The sequence below is a fragment of the Montipora capricornis genome, chromosome 8 (genome assembly GCF_036669925.1).
Source record: "Montipora capricornis isolate CH-2021 chromosome 8, ASM3666992v2, whole genome shotgun sequence".
NCBI lineage: Eukaryota > Metazoa > Cnidaria > Anthozoa > Scleractinia > Acroporidae > Montipora > Montipora capricornis.
In genome coordinates, this window is record NC_090890.1 from 22,408,727 (window position 1) to 22,428,726 (window position 20,000).

Sequence of the window (20,000 nt, forward strand, 5' to 3'; positions counted from 1 at the left end):
TTGCTGATTTTCCCTTAAAAGTTGATATCCCCAATCTAAGAACCGCGCTAAAGTCCTGGGCTGGAGACTACACCTTAGCTTAGGGTATCGGCAAATCGATTAAATTTACTGCGCCTTTCGTAAACATGAAATTCAACTTTCAATGAACGGTTTTGCTTTTTACGGTAGCCAATCATTTGTTCGCAGCGACAAATTCTAAAACAGAAAAGAGATTGAATCACAAAAGTGATGGGGCTAAGTGATCAATTGAGGTTGGTTTGCGCGATCCGGAATGAGAGGAGAGTTCCTCAAGGCACCATTGTCGGATGGAATTTCCGAATAAAAAGGTTATACAATATTTCTTTTAAATAGAATTCGGCACAACGGCAAGAAGGTAAGCGAACTCAGAGACCACTAGTTAAGCTTAAAGGGACTATGTCAGCTGGGGCACATGGGTATGGACATTGAGCTCATTGCCAATGTTTTGCTTTTCAGCCATTAGTAGCATAAAGCCGACCACACGCTTACTGTTCAGAGGCAAGCTTTCACGTTCTTGTGTTAAATTTTTCGAATTCAAAAAACGCTATTCAAACAGATAAAATAAGCCATCCGAACTCTTCGATGGAATTTGAAAATTCGAGGCGACATTTCAAAAGGTTTTCTGACCAACTCGCGCATGCATGCGCGTTGGATGACATAGTTCCTTTAAAGAAAGCACAGTGAATAAAATGCCTCGTCTCGCATAAAACAAAGTAACAAGTTGTTCGGTGAGATTAATTAAGGGGAAGCTGTCATTGATGCCAATGTTTGGCCTTTGGTGTCAAACTCCCTGGCCGCTGGAGGTCAAGATTGGGCGCATTTCCTAAGAATTAGGAAACACGCAAACGAGAGGACACAATTAAAAACAAATATTGTTTTAAAACAAAACGAAGCTTATAAGAACCGCCTTGGTCTACTTAAATTGTTTGGGATTTTAAATTAAACAACGGAAGAGTTCAATCACCTCTAAGAATCTCGTACGCCGCATAAGCCGCTGAACCACAAAATGTCTTGCAAAGTTCCGATTTGTTAAAATACTTGGCAAACCCAAAGTCAGTAATTTTGACATTGCTTCCTTCATCCAAAAGAATGTTTTCACATTTCAAGTCACGATGCAGCACTCCATTTCTGTGGCAATGTTTTATCGCTTGCAACAACTGGAGGAATATTTTTCTACTGAGATTTTCTTTCACGAATCCTCTTGCTTTTACATAGCTAAGGAGATCTCCCCCAGTGGCAATATCCATGACAACAAATACTTTGTCTCCTACGTCCATGACGTCGTAAATGTGAATTATGTGCGGGTGTTGAAGATTCTGGATGATGCTAAGTTCGCGGGGTAAAAATCTCGTCAAAAAATCATTAGGAGCCTTTTTGCGATCTACTATTTTCACTGCTACATGCAGCTTGAGTTTTCTTGAATACGCGCGTTTCACTTTTGCATACGATCCTTCTCCAAGAGGCTGTTCATCTAGAAGCTCATAGCCGTTTTGCTTGAGAAATCGTCCGTTGAAAGATTGCTTGGACATAACATGGGAGAAAAAGCGCGTTATAGCAGACATTGAAGATATTAGCGCCCCTTAAAGCTAATTACCACTTAAACAAGTTAAATAGCTCTTTGGTGAAATGTTTTCCATTTGTTGCGTCACAATTACTTATGATGTAACAAACACTTCCATGATCGCGTATTTTCGCGCGCTATCTTGTTCAACGATTTCTCCTTTTACAATGCACCACTTGTTAATTTTTTCGTTATTCTGGCTCGCGAGAACGAAAAAGCTCTGACTGAAATTTCATTTGAATGCAAATGTACCAGGCCAGGGAAATGTACCAGGCTGGGAAAAAGTCGTTTCTCTCGACTTGGCGAAACTGCTCTCTCCATATACAACACCGCGATATTTTTACTCCATAAATAGTGTACTAAGGGCACTTTTATTGAACTCTGTATAAATATACAAAAATAAATTTTAATGGCTCTCGTCTCCGAAAAATAATCGGCACTCACACGAAGAATTGCCTTCAAACTTGCCGGCAATGCAAATTCTATTTCAATTCTTATTATTTTCTATCTAAACAAAATATATCTGAGGATTTTCACTCCATGGAGTTTTGAAAAAAGTCAATTTCTCCATGATCAAGTTTATCAAATTTCAAAATCATTTCATCGTAGAAAAAATACGAACTAAAGTCGACGGTAAGTACATTTGATAGGACCCATGGCCAGTCAGTTGGGACAGGACAACGTCCAAATATAGTTCGCCATTTCTTCGTCCCGTCCTGAATGACTACCCCTCGGTCTCCTAAAATGCGCCAACTGAAAGCCGTGGTCAAGACTAAATAATTAACAATTATTCACCAAAGTGGAGGTGAATAATCGTTTCAGTGTATACCACACACGTTTAATAAAAAGCGAACCGGAAAACTACTTTATTCTTGCAAAATGTGGACGAAAATTTCAACCAAGGTCTCCTACAACGGCGACTCGGAGGTGAATAGTACTTACGTAATCACCTCCCAGTCAGCCAATCAGCGCGCGTGTGGTATATACACTTATGATCGGTTTTTGGACGTTTGCCGAGTCTCTATTGGTGGGTAATGCCGGAGTGGCTACAATCGTCGCATAGAGTTTTGCCTCTCCTTGCCTTTGTGTTTTGCCGACCCAATCAAGTCAATAGACCACTTTCGATATATTCAAATTCAATTTGATAGTGAGGCTTAGAGGACACAAACAAAAGAAATGAATAAACATGTTCATTCAGTTTCCTTTGTTTGTGTCTCTAGGCATCGCTGCCAAAGTGGTCTATTAGCCAACATAAAAAATACCATAAGACTCTTCGTTTGTCCCTCCAAAATTTCACTTAAGCATTGTTTCCAGTTCTCTTGGGACCATTGTAAGTCCCATGAGAAAATAAAAACAATGCTTATAAAAATTTTTTGGAGGGACAAACAAAGAGTATTATGGTATTTATGATATTGGCTAATGAAAAGGATGCGAAAAGAGATTTAAGGTGACCAAAATTCATGGCTTACTTTTCTACTTTTAGAAACTCGGCCACACCTGATTTTAGAGAAAAAAGGATTAATGCAATATTTTCGTCCAAAGAAGACTAAATGAAGTCTGGCCTTTTCTCAGACTAAAAATCGAATCATTCCATGGTTCAAAGTCTGTTTGGTCTCATTCGTCTGCACATATTTAAACTTGAAGCTGAAAGCCTTCCTTTACAGTGGTACTACGACCAAAAAAAAATTTTGTTTTTCCTTTGGATTTCAAAACTATGTTAACTAAACACTAACTCACCCAAGTTTTAAGTTCTGGTTTTAAAAAGACACCTGTTTATTTTAGCTGAAATTTTCTTATTTATTGGTCCGCCATTACTAACTTCAAAATCTTGAGAGAGCTGGGTCGAGGAGAAAATGACGTCAAACACTCACTAGTTTAAGAATGCAATGCGTGTGTACGCAGCCTGATTAATATGCAGCGCGGGAGTTTCGGGCTTTCAGACTTTTCAACCCGTGTTTTGCATATATAATAAATTGCGTTTACACGCTGAAATTTTAAGCTAGTGAGTAAATGACGTCATTTTCTCTAGATCCAACCCTCTGAGGTTCAATCGGCCAGTTTTGAACGTGAGTCATGGCGGACCATGAAATCCAAAACTTACACTCAAAATAAACAGCCTTTGGATAAAACTCAAAGCTCAAAATTTTGCCAGTTAGGTGTTAGGCGAACACGCTTTCAAAATCAGAAGAAAAAAAGGAAATGGTTTTTTGATCATAGTACCACTTTAAGTAGCTACGTCTTCGCAACCTTCCCGGTTGCCAGGCGACCATTTTTGACGTAAATCTTTGGTCACTGCTTTGGACGACGACTCTGAGCTTGCACAAACTGACTGAAAGCCAACTGCAAAACAAAAACAAACAAAGAAACAAAATTTTTGAACAAAAGTGATAAGTAAGTCAGTAGGTTAGTTCATGATAACCTTTTTCAGCACAAAACTACTTCGGAAAAAAAAATTGAGAAAATACTGTTTGAAATTTGCTTGCAACCTTCCGAAGGTTTAAACCTTACTAAGGTTTGATATTTTTAGGGTATAAACCCAAAACTAAGGATTCGCAATTTCTAGCTTTGATCCCCGCTTACCTCATCGACTATGTCCCTTTTATTTTTTCAGCCTCCAAAATCCCCTCTCGTTTCTCACTCCAACGAACGGGATGAAATAGATACCCTTGAAACAACGTTGTCATAAAGGAAAAAAAAAACTTTTTTATTATTACCTCGAACGCTTGTCCTATCGTCATCGTTACCTCATCTGAAGTTGCCTTCGGAAAAAAAGCATAACAAAGAGAATTATATTAACTAAGCCTAAATATACATACTTAAAATGTAGCCTGCGTAACAAGCGCTAAAAGGAGGGGGGGGGGGGGGAGGAGAAGGTGAGGGAGGTAGAGCGTTCCCAGTCCACTTTCATTCAGCACTCCCTCTGCCTCTCTCTTTTCCCTCCCCTTATAGCGCGAAGAAGAGGAAATCAGGAAAATAATGTGGCCTTCACCATTTCACAACAAATTCCGAAAATAGCCTGCGAACGCAGACGTATTTCCGACGGTCAATACGTTCGCAGGATACGAAAATTTCCGTTCCAAATCTAAATGGTACAGCTGATTCCACCAAAAGGTATGCACAGGGCTAGATGTGGTTCTTCTTTCTCCCGGGGGGGTGGAGGGGGGGGGGGAACTCCCATATAAAAAGGGCGGGATGCTCGTTGGAAATTTTAAATTAAACCCCTAAAGGAGACCAATGTGATGCCCGTTTTGCCCAGAACACCTTAAGAGACCAAAATCCAAAATTTACACCCCAAGCGAGACGACGAGCATCCCTCCCCCTTTTATATGGGAGACCCCCCCCCCCCCGGGAGGGGGTTCTTTCCCCATTACAACCGATACGATCGGAAATTTCGGCACGACTGGATCCAGTTTCCTATCTTTTTCACTTTTTGACACCTTCTTCAACAACAAGTAATGTTTACAACATGAGCGGCAGTTTTGTATGGGCCTTTACAATCTCGAGCCGAAGAAACAACTTGGGAAATGAATACTCTGTAGCAGTATCGCCGATGTGTTAGAAAAGCGTGCATGCAGCAAAGTTGCATTGGCGTGTGCTCTCAAGAGAAATCAGGTATTGTCTTGGGAATTATTGAATGTTTGTACTGAGGTTGTCGTCGGATATTGAATATTTCTCTCATTTTCGGGCAATGTCCTTAAATAGACCAATTTCGATATATTAAAATGCAGTCAGAAACAAAACGCATCATCTCGAGGCTCTGGGGAATAAATATAAGGATTTGTATGAGTTTATTCCCCAGAGCCTCGAGATGATGTCTTTTGTTTCGGAATGAATTTTAATATATCGAAATTGGTCTATTGACCTACACATTTTCAGTGAAACAATTGGATTTTAAAGTTAAAGTTGTTAGTGATGTTCTTGGCCAACCAGTAGATTTACTGATCTGTTTCAACTTTGGAATTCAAACAACTTAAACATGTACTGCGAAAGATCATATTTGGTCAAGTATTGTAGATGATGAAACATCCGATGAAGTCTTAGCAAGCCTCAATATTCCCGACTGCACTTTAAGTTCAAGATAAAGTTGTTCGGCGCACTGAAGTGAAGGAATTTAGTACAGATAGTTTGCAAAGTAAGGACTGCGCTGTTGTTTGGGTGGAAGCAAAGAAGGATAAGGTGCAAAGGGAGGAAAAACTAAGTGTAATGTGATGCTTGTTGTAATCAGTGTCCAGAGTCCAGTTTTCAATATCTGTACGGTAATGTTCTGAATAGCTGGAAAATAAAGAGGCAGTGCTAAATGAAGTAATGAAGTAATAATTAAGTAAAATGTGTTTGGTGTTGTATTTGTCTCTTTCATCTTCTTTCAAAGTTCAATACATGTGGTTGTACATAATTCATTTAATTATTGTATTAATTCATTCATCATCTCCAGCTGTTCCCTGCTACCCTTTCAAACCCTCCCTGTGCTTTCAGACAGTTGAACTTTATCACTCTTTACAAACCATGTATGTGACCTGAATAGTGCATTTCTGTTGGCGAATTTTACTGAAAATTGAGCAACGTAGCCAGCGCTTGCATTGAGATTTACTCTAACGGTTGAGTTTGTCAGTACTCAAATACGTCAACCACCGATAAATTGTAAGTAATTTGAAGCTGGTCTTTCTTGGGAAGTACTGATTAAGCCACCATTTTGATTTGAATCCCCTCTTTTCGAGAAACTCTGGCTTTGCAGAATACCATAACAGGGAAATCCCTGCTATTACGAGCATTCCGTTCCAACTGGATTTTCTGAACTACATTTCCAATTTTGGGATGGCATGATACATTCCGGTTGCAGAAACCCAGGCCATCTCGCGTTTTGATAATTTTCGAGCCAAAGGAATGTGCCAAGTAGACTTGCTCGTAATGGAACGCGGACATTGAGTCCTAAATTTCCCGGTTGGACAGAACCGAAATATACCGTTCCATTTGAGACCATTTGACTTCGAACGGAACTTTCGAAACTTTTATTCGCATGGCAAACGCCCAGTAAGTAACATTAAACGATTAGGACTTACACTGGCATCCATTTTGAACACGTGACAATAATGCTTGTCGGTTTTGGCATCCTTTGCTATGTACGCGAACACTCTTCTGTCCTCTGGGTCCTGAGTGATGTAGGATATGTTTCTCATGTCATGGTTGCTGACCATAATCTAATAAGAAGGGAAAAAAACAATCAGCAGTGTATACATAAATAGGAAATCGCATGAAGGCGAGAGCATTTCGTGATTTATGGGCACGAGTGATGTTTTTGAAGTTATTTATTATATACTCAACAAAATTACTTCATCGCTGTGTTTCCATAGCAACCTCCGTATTGCACTCTATAACCTATTTTGGCATTCGTGATTGACCAATCAGAAACGCGATATTCTGCTGGGTATATAATAAATTTATATACTTTACAGTACCCTGCGAACCTGCAATACCCTACGAACTAAACATACCTTGGACCTAGCATCGATAAACTTGATTCCTCTTACGGACACTGACAAAATCACCGATGGAATCTTTTGTAGCTTTTCTGTGGATAGCTGAATAAAATAATGCAAATGTCAGCTCAGCAACATCCAGGTGATCTGGTGACATAATTCGGAGGACTGGGGAGAAACATTTTAACCCCGTATCCCACAACCGCGCGCGGCCTTGCATGTTATTTTCGAATTCAACATGACAGAGGCGAAGTTAGATCTCGTCGGTTCTTCCCTGTCCTCCAAATTACGTCACCAGATCACCTGGATACTATCACTCAAGGAAATTCCACAGCAATTGCAGTAAGTTTACCCTCATTTTCCGGCAAGCGTCGATCGTAGACTCTAATCCAGTGATGGTCTTGACCGCATGAGACCCAAGGTACTGAAAAAGTTAGAAATATGTCAATACACAATTTAGGCCTCGTTCTGCTTTCTAGCTACCCTGCGAGCAGTTGGTTTCTCCTTCGCTTGCCGAGAGAGAAACCACTGCGAGCAACCGTTAGTCTCTTTGAGTGTGCCGCCGTCCAGCGCCAAGGACGAATAAAATAAATTTAACCCGGTAAAACGAGTTAGTAAACTTGTTTTGGTGCTTGCGCGTGCGTTCAGCTACGTAACTGCTGCGTTTGGACGAGCCTGCTGTGTAGTGATTTCCCGCGAAATAAGACGAATTGACGTCAAATACATCACGTGGGCTGTGACGTATTTCGCACATGCTCAATGGAAAATCAAACGGTTGCTCGCATTGGTTTCTCTCTCGGGAAGCGTAGGAGAAACCAGCTGCTCGCAGGATACTTTCTAGCACCATCTCCTGTGGGGATTTTGGAGCTGGAAATGCTTAGACTTCAAGGGACCCTTCGTATTGGATATCAACATTGGGCTTGCATCTAATCATTTGCATCATTTTTTGAACGTAAGTGCAACTGACAAATGAAGGAATTTCTAAAAACGACTGTGCGCTTCGAAACGAATTGGTACTTCGACAACCACCGAAACACTGAAGATTTGTGAGCTCACGTTTCAAGCGTTAGCCCTTCGTCAGAACGAGACGAAACGCCAGTTTAATAAAACCAAATTTTGATGTAACCTGAATTGTTAGGAACGCCACTGAAAAATAGAGAAAAAGGGAATGGCGTTTTTATTCTCACCTTGTCACCAAAACGTGGCAACTCTAGATTGTTTTGCAGAGGAAGGGAAAGAAATGTACTACAACACGAGAGCACCACGCTTTCTTTGCTTATCAATCAAAACCTAGTTTTTAAAGGCGTCACCGCTGCTGCTGTCGTCGTCGTCGTTATAAGGGAGCATAAGCACGCGACGTCCTTAGAATGAGGACGGCAACCGGAAGTGATGGGTTTTCCTTTGTACGTTGTCTTGAGTGACACTACCACCGTTATATTGCTAAGTATTTTTTAACTGTTACTGTCAGCTCCCTCGCACTTCGGAGAGAAAGTAATCAGAATTAAGAGACGGCAGAAATTTAGGCTACCTTTCAAGTATTGAGCACTCTCACTTACTTTAAAAAACAAAAAAAGGTGGAGCTTGGATGGATATGTGTGGAAACTAGAGAAGGAAACGACCCGGAACAAATCCTTCCAAGACCAAGGACTTGGTATAGACTTGACCAATCAAAAGACCGAACCGATGTTCTCAAAAGTTGCACGCCTGATTTATGAAAGATGTGTTAGATTGTAAATTTAAGTGCTGGCTTTGAAAATAACGAACCCCTTCTCACCACTTCTCAAAAGTCATCATTTTCGACTTGATTCGATTTTAATTCCTGGCGTCAAAGGGAGAGTTTCACGTCTCTGCCCATGGGCAAACAGTCTCGTCAGCCCATTTAATTCCATTGTTATCGAAACAATCGAAAGCACTGATGCAGGAAACGGAAACAATCCCATAGTAATTGATTACTCATTGGAATTTCTTTTGTAATCATTTCCTTTGTGTTATGAACCTACTGCACGCGAATAGATTACTCGTGCGTTACGACAACTCGTGCGTAGAATAAATTTTCGACCGGTACAATAAATTCGAGATCAAAACTAAATTCGATATTTCCTGTGTAAACCCGCAGTGTCTTCCACCAAATTTGGGCCTTAGTTATTCAGTGTATTTGCTTTTATACTCTCTGTGTTTAATTAACATCATCTGGTTCAGTAAGAAACCGTAAACTTTACAACTGCTAGCGCTAAAGCTTGGACATGCGCAAAACCGTGAAGCTGTCCCTTGAAATACCAGTCCTCGGATTGCTCTCAGACTAAACTTTAAGTGCGGACCTGGAATTCAGTCCCAGTCCTAGGCCTCGTCGTCAGGTTGAAATTACGTCACCATCAGCCGGCTACGAAAACTTCCGCGGTGGTGTTCTACTTGCATGGAGTCCAAATGTTAGTTTTATTAAGGTTACTCACGAGAGTTGTATAATTGACGCTGCCTTTTATCAGCACTGTCGACTCATGTTTCCACTTCTTGCAAGCCCTTTCTTTGGCTGCTTTTTTGGCCACCTGCTGAAAAACAGTACTAAGGTATCAATCTAAATGATCTAAGGTCCTGAAAAATTGCAAGGTTCACACGATAAACTTAAACTGGTCTGCAATGACAACGGAACGCTCAAATTCGACTTCAGACGAAGGTCAAGATATTACCTCACAAGAGAATACCGAAGCTTTCACAACAGAGAAACTTAAAATTACCCACGTTTCTCTGGTTTCACTTCTAGGCAGCAGTCGCTTTGTTGAGACACCCTTGAAGTTCGTCGTCACCTTAGTGCTGCAACTATGAACTTAAAACCTGTACACAGGCTCACCCACCTAACATTCCCATCATCTGTGAACTTAAGCCTCATTTACACTAGCAAGTTTTCCTTGGCAGTGTAAGCGGAAAAGGGACACTTGTCAAGGACGATATTTGCTAGTGTAAATTACTTTGCAAGTGCACTTGTCAAGGAAAATTTTACACTACGAAGGAAAACTTGTCAAGGAAAACCTTTTCAAGGAAAACTTGCGTTTGTGTACAGTCGGCAAGTTTTCCTTGACAAGTGGATTTGTCAAGGAAAACTTGCTATTGTAAATGAGACTTAAGCCTATGGTGCCACTCGCTCCAACCATGATCCCTTCAAGTTTAGACACACCCTTGCTTACACTAATGCACATACATTTTCCTTCTTTCCTCGTATTATCCCCTTATGGCATAGTTTCCCAATACCTGCTGTAAACGCCGAGACTATACCTGTCTTCCAAAGGAGCGCCTTAAAAATCATTGGACAATTATGTTTGGGGATGTAAAATTTATTTTGTAAATACTGTAGTTTAACGTACTGCTTTTAAAATTTGTTTATTAGTATTATTTACTCCGGCCGGACCAACACTAAGGGTCTTAGAAATAAATGAGGAGAAAATGCTGCCTTTAGTAATTACATCCGAAAATGGTTAGACTTTTTAAGTCTTCTCGGATATAAGAACTATGAACCGTAAGGCCATTCTCTCAAACCTTGTACATAAAACTCTGTGGGACGTTAAAGATCCCACACACTGATCAAAACGAGAAGGGCACGGAATTCCCAGTGTTGTGGTCTGGCCTGATTGAGGGCTACAAATTCACTAGCCTTTGGTTTTTACGTGTCACGCTCATAAAATAAAGACTTCACTTCACAGCATAACCTCGGCCACGGAAAAAAAACAGAAGAGTGAAATACCTCTTTGGCGTTCGCCATCATTTGTTCCGCAGCAGCAACCAAGTCTTTTGAAGTTCTCCTTGGCGGTGTTGGTACAGATGGCTGTGCCGGTTTTTCATCCGGAAAATACATCTTGAGCTCGGCCAACTGCTCTTGAATATGGGCACTGCTCACCTCGAGATTGGGGACCTGAAAGCATATAGAAGAAAAAGTGGAAAGGATTCCATGACCTTAGGGTCGGCGTATTGAGGTCTGGTCTAGAATTAGGGTTAGGCTAGGGTTAGGCTAGGGTTAGGCTTAAGTGTGGTTACATTAGAGAGAACTTTAACTTTAATCCACAATAACTATCTCCATCTAGTTGTTTAAATGGATGTGGGCAACGTACTTTTGAAAGGAGACCAAGCGATGTACGAGCATTCGTCTACATCGGAAATTTTGGATTGTTTGCGTGACACTCGTCAGATAAAAACATGCAAGCATTAAATAATCCAGAGACAGCAATAAGAAGCTCATTAAACTCGAGCCGTTTCTGAGCCACAGCAAAGACGAAAACCGGAAGTGGACATTTCGCATGTCTGGACAGTTATCTCTCCCAGATTTTTAAAATAATCGTCGCTAAGAGTTAAAAGATATTTAGCAATGGAAATATGGTAGCGTCAAGACAAGTTAAAGAAGGAAAAACCGCTCATTTCCGATTGAAGACCGTCAGGGCTCAAAAACGTCTTTTCAAGCACTGTGTTAGTACTGTTATTGTATTAGTAGTATCCCAGTGCTGTCTTAACACTGTTATTGGTACTCAAGATCAATAGGCACAGCGTTTCAGGTTTCGAGACTTTGATCGGTTTATGAATGACACTAGATCGAATCAGTGTTTAGCAACGACTAATCACAATGTAGATCACAATGTAGATTGGAGCAAATTATTTTAATTATTGATAATTGTTATAGATCTATAGTCAAAAAGGCCATATTCGTATTCTCAGTATTGGAGTGGAACTAGCTTGCATTGGAGGTTAATGCGGGGGAATATATCTTCCACATATTAAACGCTGGAGATTACGCTTTGATATACTGAGAACCAAGGCTCGTGTTCTGTTTTGAATTTTCAGCCAGCGAACGTTTTCATTGTTAAAACATTTCTTCCGGTTTGACACACTTACTTCCGGTTGTTCCTTCTGGGATTCTTTGACATCTTCCTTTAGTGACGCAAGAATTCTCTTCCGGTGGCCAAGCGAATTAACCTCCAAGACCTAACAATCCAATCAAAATTGTCGTTTGAGTACAGCTCAACATGCTGATTGTTATTACCACGTGGCAGACAGCTGTAACCAGTTGTCTCACTTCGCTTTCGCTTTCGCGAGAGCCTATAACCGGAGAAAAGTGTTTGGCTTACGGTGATCAGTTGTTCTTCTTCAAAATGCTGGAGGATTGCAGCTATTTCTTCCGCAATGCTGGACGTGGAGAGAGCTCGCTCGCTCGCTCGCTCGCTCACTCGGCTCGAACTAATTTCTGTCTTAGGTCTTTGCACCCATGGCGCGGTGGTGAGAGTACTCGCCTCCTACCAATGTGACCCGGGTTCGATTCCCAGACTCGGCGTCATATGTGGGTTGAGTTTGTCGGTTCTCTACTCTGCACAGAGAGGTTTTCTCCAGTTACTCCGGTTTCCCCTCTCCTCAAAAACCAACATTTGAATTGATTTGCGTTAATTGTTAATTTCAGTTTACAGTGTCCCCAATTAGTGCTCCAGCGCTAGAACGACTAGACACTTAAATAAAGTTCCTTTTCTTTCCTTTTCCAGGTTCCTCTCTAGATGACAAGGGAGGATAAGAAAGAGAACCTGGATTTGACTTTGTTTGAACTCCTGTCTGACATATCCCTATCCACCTCATTTTGTTTAAAAAGAAAAAACAAATAAGTACGCATTGCGTACGTGTGATAGTGCAGTAACACAGCGCTGTATAATTGTCAACTGAGCTGCGTTTTGTCTTCCAGGAGATTTAACTTATCTTTGCATAATATGTAGCTCTAATAGTACACGATATTGTTTTGGTACCGTATATCATTATAGTGTTATGGTAGATGATTTAGGTAAATAACGCCCTCAGAAGACATGTGGTTACTAGTAAAATATTAAACCCAGAAAGATTGAAGAAAATAAAAGGAAATCGAGAAACATTGGCTTCGAGGCTGACATGCTGATCATTTTCAACTTCCCTTACAACTTCTTTTTCACCACAAGTTTAAGCGTGCACTCTTAGCGTCTGACAGCTTTCTGAGGCAAAAGTTCACTGACGATAATCCCTGTCCGGCGGGGTTAGTATTTGGATGGGTGACCTCAAAATATACGACTTGCCGTCAGAAACATACGACCAAAAATTCTATTTTAACGCTCAAAAATGCGGACTAAGCAAGGTACAGAATTTGTTAAACAAATATTGATGCAAAAGTAAATAAACATTGATATACAGCTTTTAGGAAGAAGTTTTCAGGAAGGAAGTTTTCAGGAAGTGTCGATCGAGAATAAAATATTTTGCCATAAGCAAAAAAATTTGCGACATGAAAACTTAAATTTTGAACCGAAAATATAAAAAGTTACCATCAGCGAAAAACATTTCGGGAGATTTTCGCTACGTTCAATTTTTGTACTGTTATTTTGGCTGCACAAGTAAATCGCAAAATCGAAAGTGACGAGGAATTCAGCGGGTGCCGTGATCAAGTTACCTTGCATGTTCCTCGCGAAACAAAGGACACATGTGTAAAAATGATGGCAAGACACCGGGTTTTTGGATTTTTTTAGTTAGTTAAAAAAAAAAGTTTTAAAAGATTGCCAAGAAATGTGCGAATTCAACACAAAGATCACAATCGCCCAACTCTTGAGGTTGACCACTGTTTCTGCAAAGTCAAAAATTTACTCTCCTAGACGAGGTTATTTATCACCAGGCAATTATAGCAGCTGCTTTGTTATTCATCAGCGTCACAAATTCTTGCCGATTTTGGGTTTTATTTTGTTGAAACTTTTCCGCTTCCAACAGACCTGTTTATGTTCGTGAGTTGTGCGCGCGCTGCGGGCCTAATTGTCACCACGGACTTACACACTTATGCTCTTACACTCTTACAGCCTGGTGACATAGTGTGTAGTGTACTACCACAAAAACGGAAAAATGCCTCAGCGAGGGAAACGTCTGCCCAGTAGTGATAAACATTTGGGTTTGGACTCTTTTCAATGGCAAAATGCAGGATTTAATCTGTACCCTGTACCAGTACCTTGCCATGCGCAACGAGCACTGTGTCAGAGCAAGCCAGTAACTCACCGAGGTTAGTTCCACCTCCCACAGCATATGTAGTCTTTCCATAGAATTAAAACCGTTGTGATAAAACACATCGAAGTATTCCGACAGACAGATCAGCTCCAACCAGTGTTTTAAACTGTCGGGCTTGGTGGTGTCTAGGTCGCTAAGTCGCGGACAGGCTGGTAGAAACTTCAGAGCTTCCATGATTGTCCTATGAAGAATATTAATTAAAGGAATTAAGTTTAAGTAAACAGTTAGTGATTTTAAAAACTTTGCACTCTACCTTAACTAAAAAACCAATTAGGTTAACTTCCCTCCCCAGCTCGAACTTTCTTTTAACCTTATTTTAGCGTTCCATTGTTCTTTTTTAGTTGTCTTCCTATTTTTGTAATGTCTTTCATTGTATTTTCGTCTTGAGCTAACAAGAGACTATTATTATTACTACCTTCTATGCGAAAAGTCTACTATTCCTATCTGCAGCAGATCGTCATCTTCAATGACTCCATTCTATGGCAAAAGAGATGATATCTTTATTAATACAATCATCTTAGTCAAACGTTACTGATAGCTAACAAAGTTTTAACTCAAAGCTTCAGGAAGACTCACCAAGAAATGTATGTCATCAAAACCGTTCGCCATCATGGAGGATTCGTATTGGCCGAGGTCAAGAGCTTTGAGCCAACCGGGTACAGAGTCTGCCATACCTGTAACACAACATGCGTAGTCACGCTAATTAAAACAACAACAACTCGCACAGCCATGTCACGCCCACTTTAACTAAGCCAAACTGTCACACGGTGAAAGATGATTTTAGAACATTGCAAATTTTAGGAGTCCATTGTTCTTAGACATATCTTTTATGGCGAAACTTCCCACTAATTAAGGTGTGCCCCCTCGTCTGTCAAACTCTATTGCTAATTCCTGGGTTTCACTCACGTGATCAACAGCCGTGTTTTTCAACGAAAACACAAGAGAACGTTTTGCATAACAATAGGGGCCTTAAGATCTGTGACGGCGACGTCAACGAAAACGTCACCTCAAAATAAAACTTTGCTCTATTATAAGTCTTTCGCGATTATTCCATCTCGTTCACGTCCTACAATATGGACGAAGTATCCTAAAAATAAATTGGTACGTGCGATTTCAGAGTGAAAATCTTGTATGCTCGCGTTGTCGTTAAAACCTTAAATTTGTTGATTTCACGTCGTCGTCATGCAGAGAACCGCAAAAATATGAGCAATAATCCGTGCCGCACGTGCAGGACGATTATTTATGCTCTTTTAACCAATGATATCACTGTTTTGCGGCGTTGTCCTCGACGTCGTCGTCGTAGATCTTAAGCTTCCTAATGACAGAGGATCCATAACAATAGAGTTCAATTCCCGGAGGATTAAGGGTCGGGACACCAACATGGCCGCCGTGACGTCATGTGAAACCCGAGAATAGAGAGTGCCTCAGCATCGCCTCTTTAGTCTCGACTTTTTAAAGACGTCACCGTCCCCCTTAACGTCACGATCATGACCATGTTTGAACTTCAGTCTGGTTCTCCGGGAAATGAGCTCTTTTCTACTTTTACTGTGCAAAACGTTTTCTGTCGTTTCGGAGAGAAAAGAAAAACAGGACAGACAATCGCGAAAGCAAAGGCCAGCAATACACGCTACGCCACCAAACTAGCACATTAGGGAGCTTAATAGGGACCTTAAGCAAGGACGACGAAGACGGTTACGAGAACGTCACATAACAATAGGTTTCAATAGCAAAAACAAGTTGTTCTGCAAGCCCTGTATGTGCGTTTTACATTTGATATATTTCTTTGCCGTTCTCGTCTTGACAACGACGTGAAATGATCAGATTTGAGGTCACGTGGAGGACGAGGACATCTGACGACGAATTTTCAATTTTCTCTCTAAATATCCACACCGTTCTCACCAATTTTATTCTTGGAATGTGTGTTCACACTTTCCAGAAGAAGAAGAAGAAGATGAAGAAGAAGAAGAAGAAGAAGAAGAAGAAGAAGAAGAAGAAGAAGAAGAAGAAGAAGAAGAAGAAGAAGAAGAAAAAGAAGAAGAAGAAGAAGAAGAAGAGGAAGAGGAAGAGGAAAAGGAAGAAGAACAAGAACAAGAAGAGAAGAAGAAGGAGGAGGAGGAGGAGGAGGAGGAGGAGGAGGAGAAGAAGAAGAAGAAGAAGAAGAAGAAGAAGAAGAAGAAGAAGAAGAAGAAGAAGAAGCTTTTGCTAGTGAAAACCAACGTCAACATAGGCATCAAAATCAACCACGGCATCCGCCATTCTGTTCAATTGCTCGGACGCGGGGATCTCGAACGAGTGAAAATTTCACACAACGCAAGCGAATTAACGCAAGCATAAGTGCAAGCACAAGATAAAGGAAAACGTTTGATCCTTGTGCTTGTTGTGCTTGTACTTGCGCATATACTTTGCGTTGACTCCGTTTTCACGGTCAAAAAGCTCTCTTATGCTTGCGGTTGTGCTTGCTCTTGTGCTTGCATCGCAAGTGAAAACCAGGCTTAGAGGATAAAATTTGAGCTTACGCGGAGTACGTAAGCCCACGAAGATGAATTTTCAGTTTGTTTCCAAAATGATCCACACCATTCATACCAATTTTACTTCTGGAAAGTTGGAATACACTTTCATGCAGAACGACACGGAATAATTACCAAATTATGGCAATAACATGTAGCTAAGTTATATTTTTGTTGCCGTCGTCCACGGTCGTCTTTCGGCCTTGCCCTATGCAGCCTAGTATGATCGCAAGGAACCCGTGCTCTTATCATGACAATCGTGACACTGGTCATGACATAATCTAGTGCAAACACACCTGCTTGTGTTATCTGTTTCTCTATAGTCTGTGGTACCTCAATTTGACCAATGGACGATAGGAATGCTTCAATCTGAAAGCAGAAAGGTCGGTGCCACGTTATTAATCTACGACCACAATCCACAATGTACGAATCGCGTCAGACGAAACACGATTTTCTAGTAAAGGTAGACTGTTCACAGTCCCCTATTTTTCCGTTTGATCGTCGGGATCGAGCACAAACTTTCACCATCTTTGTTTTAAAAAGCGAACGCGAACTGGGGAGAACGATATAACTACCGAGTGGGTGGGTGGAGTGGAGGGGTTTTGAACCCCTCCACCGGGTTCGACTCCCAGACTCGGCGTCATATGCGGGTTGAGTTTGTTGGTTCTCTACTCTGCACTGAGAGGTTTTTCTCCGGGTACTCCGGTTTTCCCCTCTCCTCAAAAACCAACATTTGATTTGATTTGCGTTAATTTGTTCTTTTCAGTTTACCGTGTACCCAATTAGCGCTCCAGCGCTAGAAGACTAGACACTTAAATAAAGTTCCTTTCCTTTCCTTGTTTTATTTGAAATGCGGGCTATACACGAAAGAGAGATAGAGCATTGAACCGTCATCGCAGAGGTCAAGGATTCGAATTCCTTAGGAGCCACCTGAAAAATTCAGGTGTCTGTAAGAGACAATTGCTTAAATTGTCCATAAAAGTGAGAGGATCATTTCTCTCTTTTGTCTAATTTGTAAAATTAACCAAGGGATTTCGGCAAACACAAGTACAATCCGAATATGTCGGAGTCGTTATCGATTGACAACATCTATTCATTCATTACCCTGGCTAGGAATCTCCTTAAAAAAACAAATGCGAAAATGCCACCTTTGAACTTCCCTGCCCAAGCAGTACGCCGGACGCAATAGTATCCAAAACCCAGTTTAATCCCCTAAACTCCCAAGAATTTCCTGTATCTCAGAAGTAGAGCATCCTATAGCTAACTGGTAATCGGAAGGTCGTCAATCGGATTTTTCCCTTGTATCCTCACTCACTATCATTAATTCTCTACAACTACAGTCTACTAATTATGATACCTTTTCCCATTCTTCTATCTCGTCCATGGGACTATCCACTGACAACGTGCTCAATCGGTAAGACTCGGGCCTTCCCACAGACGCATCTCGCGCATCATCGCTTTCGCCTTGCGATGATATTTTCTTTGCGTCATTTTCCGTCGTGTCGCTTCGTTTAAACAAAACGTTCTCGTAAATTAATGGCGATGGCGTAACCTCGCTGTCAGTCTCTGCGCCATCCGGCTCTTCGCGTTCGTTTTGAGACGCATTCACGCAGGTGGAGATGTCCTCTCGCGACGAAAATGGAGAAAGACGTTTGTGCAATGCAACAAAGTCGCTTGACTTGAGACTGTCGTCCTTCGCAGAAACTTCTGCGTTTTCTACAAACGGACGAACACTAAACGGATCTTGGTTGGCTTCTTCAAGTGTGGGCGATCTTTTAATTTCCTCAGACGCAACATCCGCTTCTTTGTCATTCAAGCTGTCGCTTCGCGGTAATACCTTTGGCATGCCCGCTTTCAGCGAATTACGTTTTCGAGGTTTCGGAATCGGAGCTTTTCGTTTTTCGCCAGCCGAATTTTGATCCTCGACATCTTTATCAGTCTCTGGAATTGCCGGCATGTCGGAAGATTGCAAAGATCCCAGTGCTTCAAAAACGGAGGCCCCAGCAGTGCTTGGCGACGGTGGAGAGAATGGCGGTGTCATGACCGGTTCGGTTATGCTGGATCTCTCGCTTGATGTAATGCTTTCTCTGTTGAATGTGTGATTGGGTCCTACTGAGGATGGAGATAACGTGCAGTATTCTCCACCATAACGCTGTGTACCCACCTGTCTCACTCTCTCCCAGTCTATGGTATTTGGCACCTTCTTGTCAGGGCCCTCAATGCGCACCTGTTCATAAGGGTCTGCTTTGGGAGACTTCACTGGGGACACAGGTTCTCTTACCATACCAGGTGCAGGCCACTCAGAATAATCATTTTGTCTTCTTCGTGGCACCTGTGGTTGTGCTTGTTCTTTTTCAATCCACTGCACGTCTGCTTGAGATCGCAAGGCTGGTTCAGATTGCCTAGGTGGACGTGGGGGAGTCGCCTAAACAAATTAAGGTAACAACAGCGTTTCACACATTAAGAACTTTAAGATCTTGGACTATCGTAAGTCTTATCGCGATTATTCCATCTCGTTCACGTCGTACAACGTGGACGAAGTATCCTAATAATACAACGATAAGAGCGGTTTCCGAGTAAACATAGAAAATGTAAGATTCACATTCGTACGCTCGCGTTGTCGTCAAAACTTCACATTTGGTGATTTGACGTCGTTAATAGGGACTTAGGGAGCTTACAAAACGACGACGCCGACGGCTACGACGACGCTACAAAACAACAGGTTTAGTGAGCAAAAACAATGGCTCTGCACGCTCTGCACGTGCGTTTTACATTTTGGTACATTTTCTTTGCCGTCATCTCCTAAATGACGACGTGAAATAACCAAATTCAAGGTACTGTGGAGGACGTTAGCACATGACGATGAATTTTCAGTTCTCTCTCTCATACCAACTCTCTCATACCAGTTTAATTCCTCGACAGTTACTACACATTTTTAACGCGAAACGACATGAAATAGTTTCGTAGTGCTATGAATAACGCGAGCTTGTATTTTCAAATGAAGTCCTCGTAGCCGTCGTCGTCCTCGTTTCGTAAGGGAGCTTAAGATCTACGACGACGACGTCGACGAAAACGCCACAAAACAATAATATCATTGGTTAAAAGCGAATAAATAATCGTGCTGCACGTGCAGCACGGATTTTAGCTCATATTTTTGCGGTTCTCTGCGTGACGACGACGTGAAATCACTAAATTTTAGGTTTTGACGACAACGTGAGCATGCAACAGAGAATCTTTCATTCTCTATTTTCAGTCTGAAACCGCTCGTACCAATTTATTTTTAGGATACGTCGCCCACATTGTACGACGTGAACGAGATGGAATAATCGCGAAAGACTATTACTAGAGCAAAGTTCTATTTTGAGGTGACGTTTTCGTCGACGTCGCCGTCGTAGATCTTAAGGTCCC

General features: G+C 41.4%; 2 protein-coding genes across 3 annotated transcripts in view; both read right to left on the reverse strand.

The window, feature by feature from the left end:
- Window positions 1-1,580, reverse strand: part of LOC138060546 (testis-specific serine/threonine-protein kinase 3-like) — a 3,313-nt gene extending 1,733 nt beyond the window's left edge. Inside the window, exon 1 of the mRNA XM_068906353.1 lies at window positions 983-1,580. Coding sequence (XP_068762454.1) covers window positions 983-1,580 — 598 coding nt within the window. The remainder of the gene's footprint in view (window positions 1-982) is intronic.
- A 351-nt stretch (window positions 1,581-1,931) lies between these two features.
- LOC138059494 (ankyrin repeat and SAM domain-containing protein 1A-like) overlaps window positions 1,932-20,000 on the reverse strand; it is a 37,182-nt gene continuing 19,113 nt past the window's right edge. The window contains exons 18-30 of one of the 2 annotated variants that reach the window (XM_068905134.1): window positions 17,950-19,017; window positions 16,889-16,961; window positions 14,662-14,759; window positions 14,501-14,562; window positions 14,077-14,266; window positions 11,926-12,015; window positions 10,787-10,954; window positions 9,504-9,596; window positions 7,406-7,477; window positions 7,069-7,155; window positions 6,637-6,774; window positions 4,294-4,338; window positions 1,932-3,919 (exon numbers count right to left, since the gene is read on the reverse strand). In XM_068905134.1, coding sequence (XP_068761235.1) covers window positions 3,869-3,919; window positions 4,294-4,338; window positions 6,637-6,774; window positions 7,069-7,155; window positions 7,406-7,477; window positions 9,504-9,596; window positions 10,787-10,954; window positions 11,926-12,015; window positions 14,077-14,266; window positions 14,501-14,562; window positions 14,662-14,759; window positions 16,889-16,961; window positions 17,950-19,017 — 2,235 coding nt within the window. In that variant the 3' untranslated portion in view covers window positions 1,932-3,868. Of the gene's footprint in view, window positions 3,920-4,293; window positions 4,339-6,636; window positions 6,775-7,068; window positions 7,156-7,405; window positions 7,478-9,503; window positions 9,600-10,786; window positions 10,955-11,925; window positions 12,016-14,076; window positions 14,267-14,500; window positions 14,563-14,661; window positions 14,760-16,888; window positions 16,962-17,949; window positions 19,018-20,000 lie in introns of both variants that reach the window. The other variant, XM_068905133.1, reaches the window with a different exon arrangement.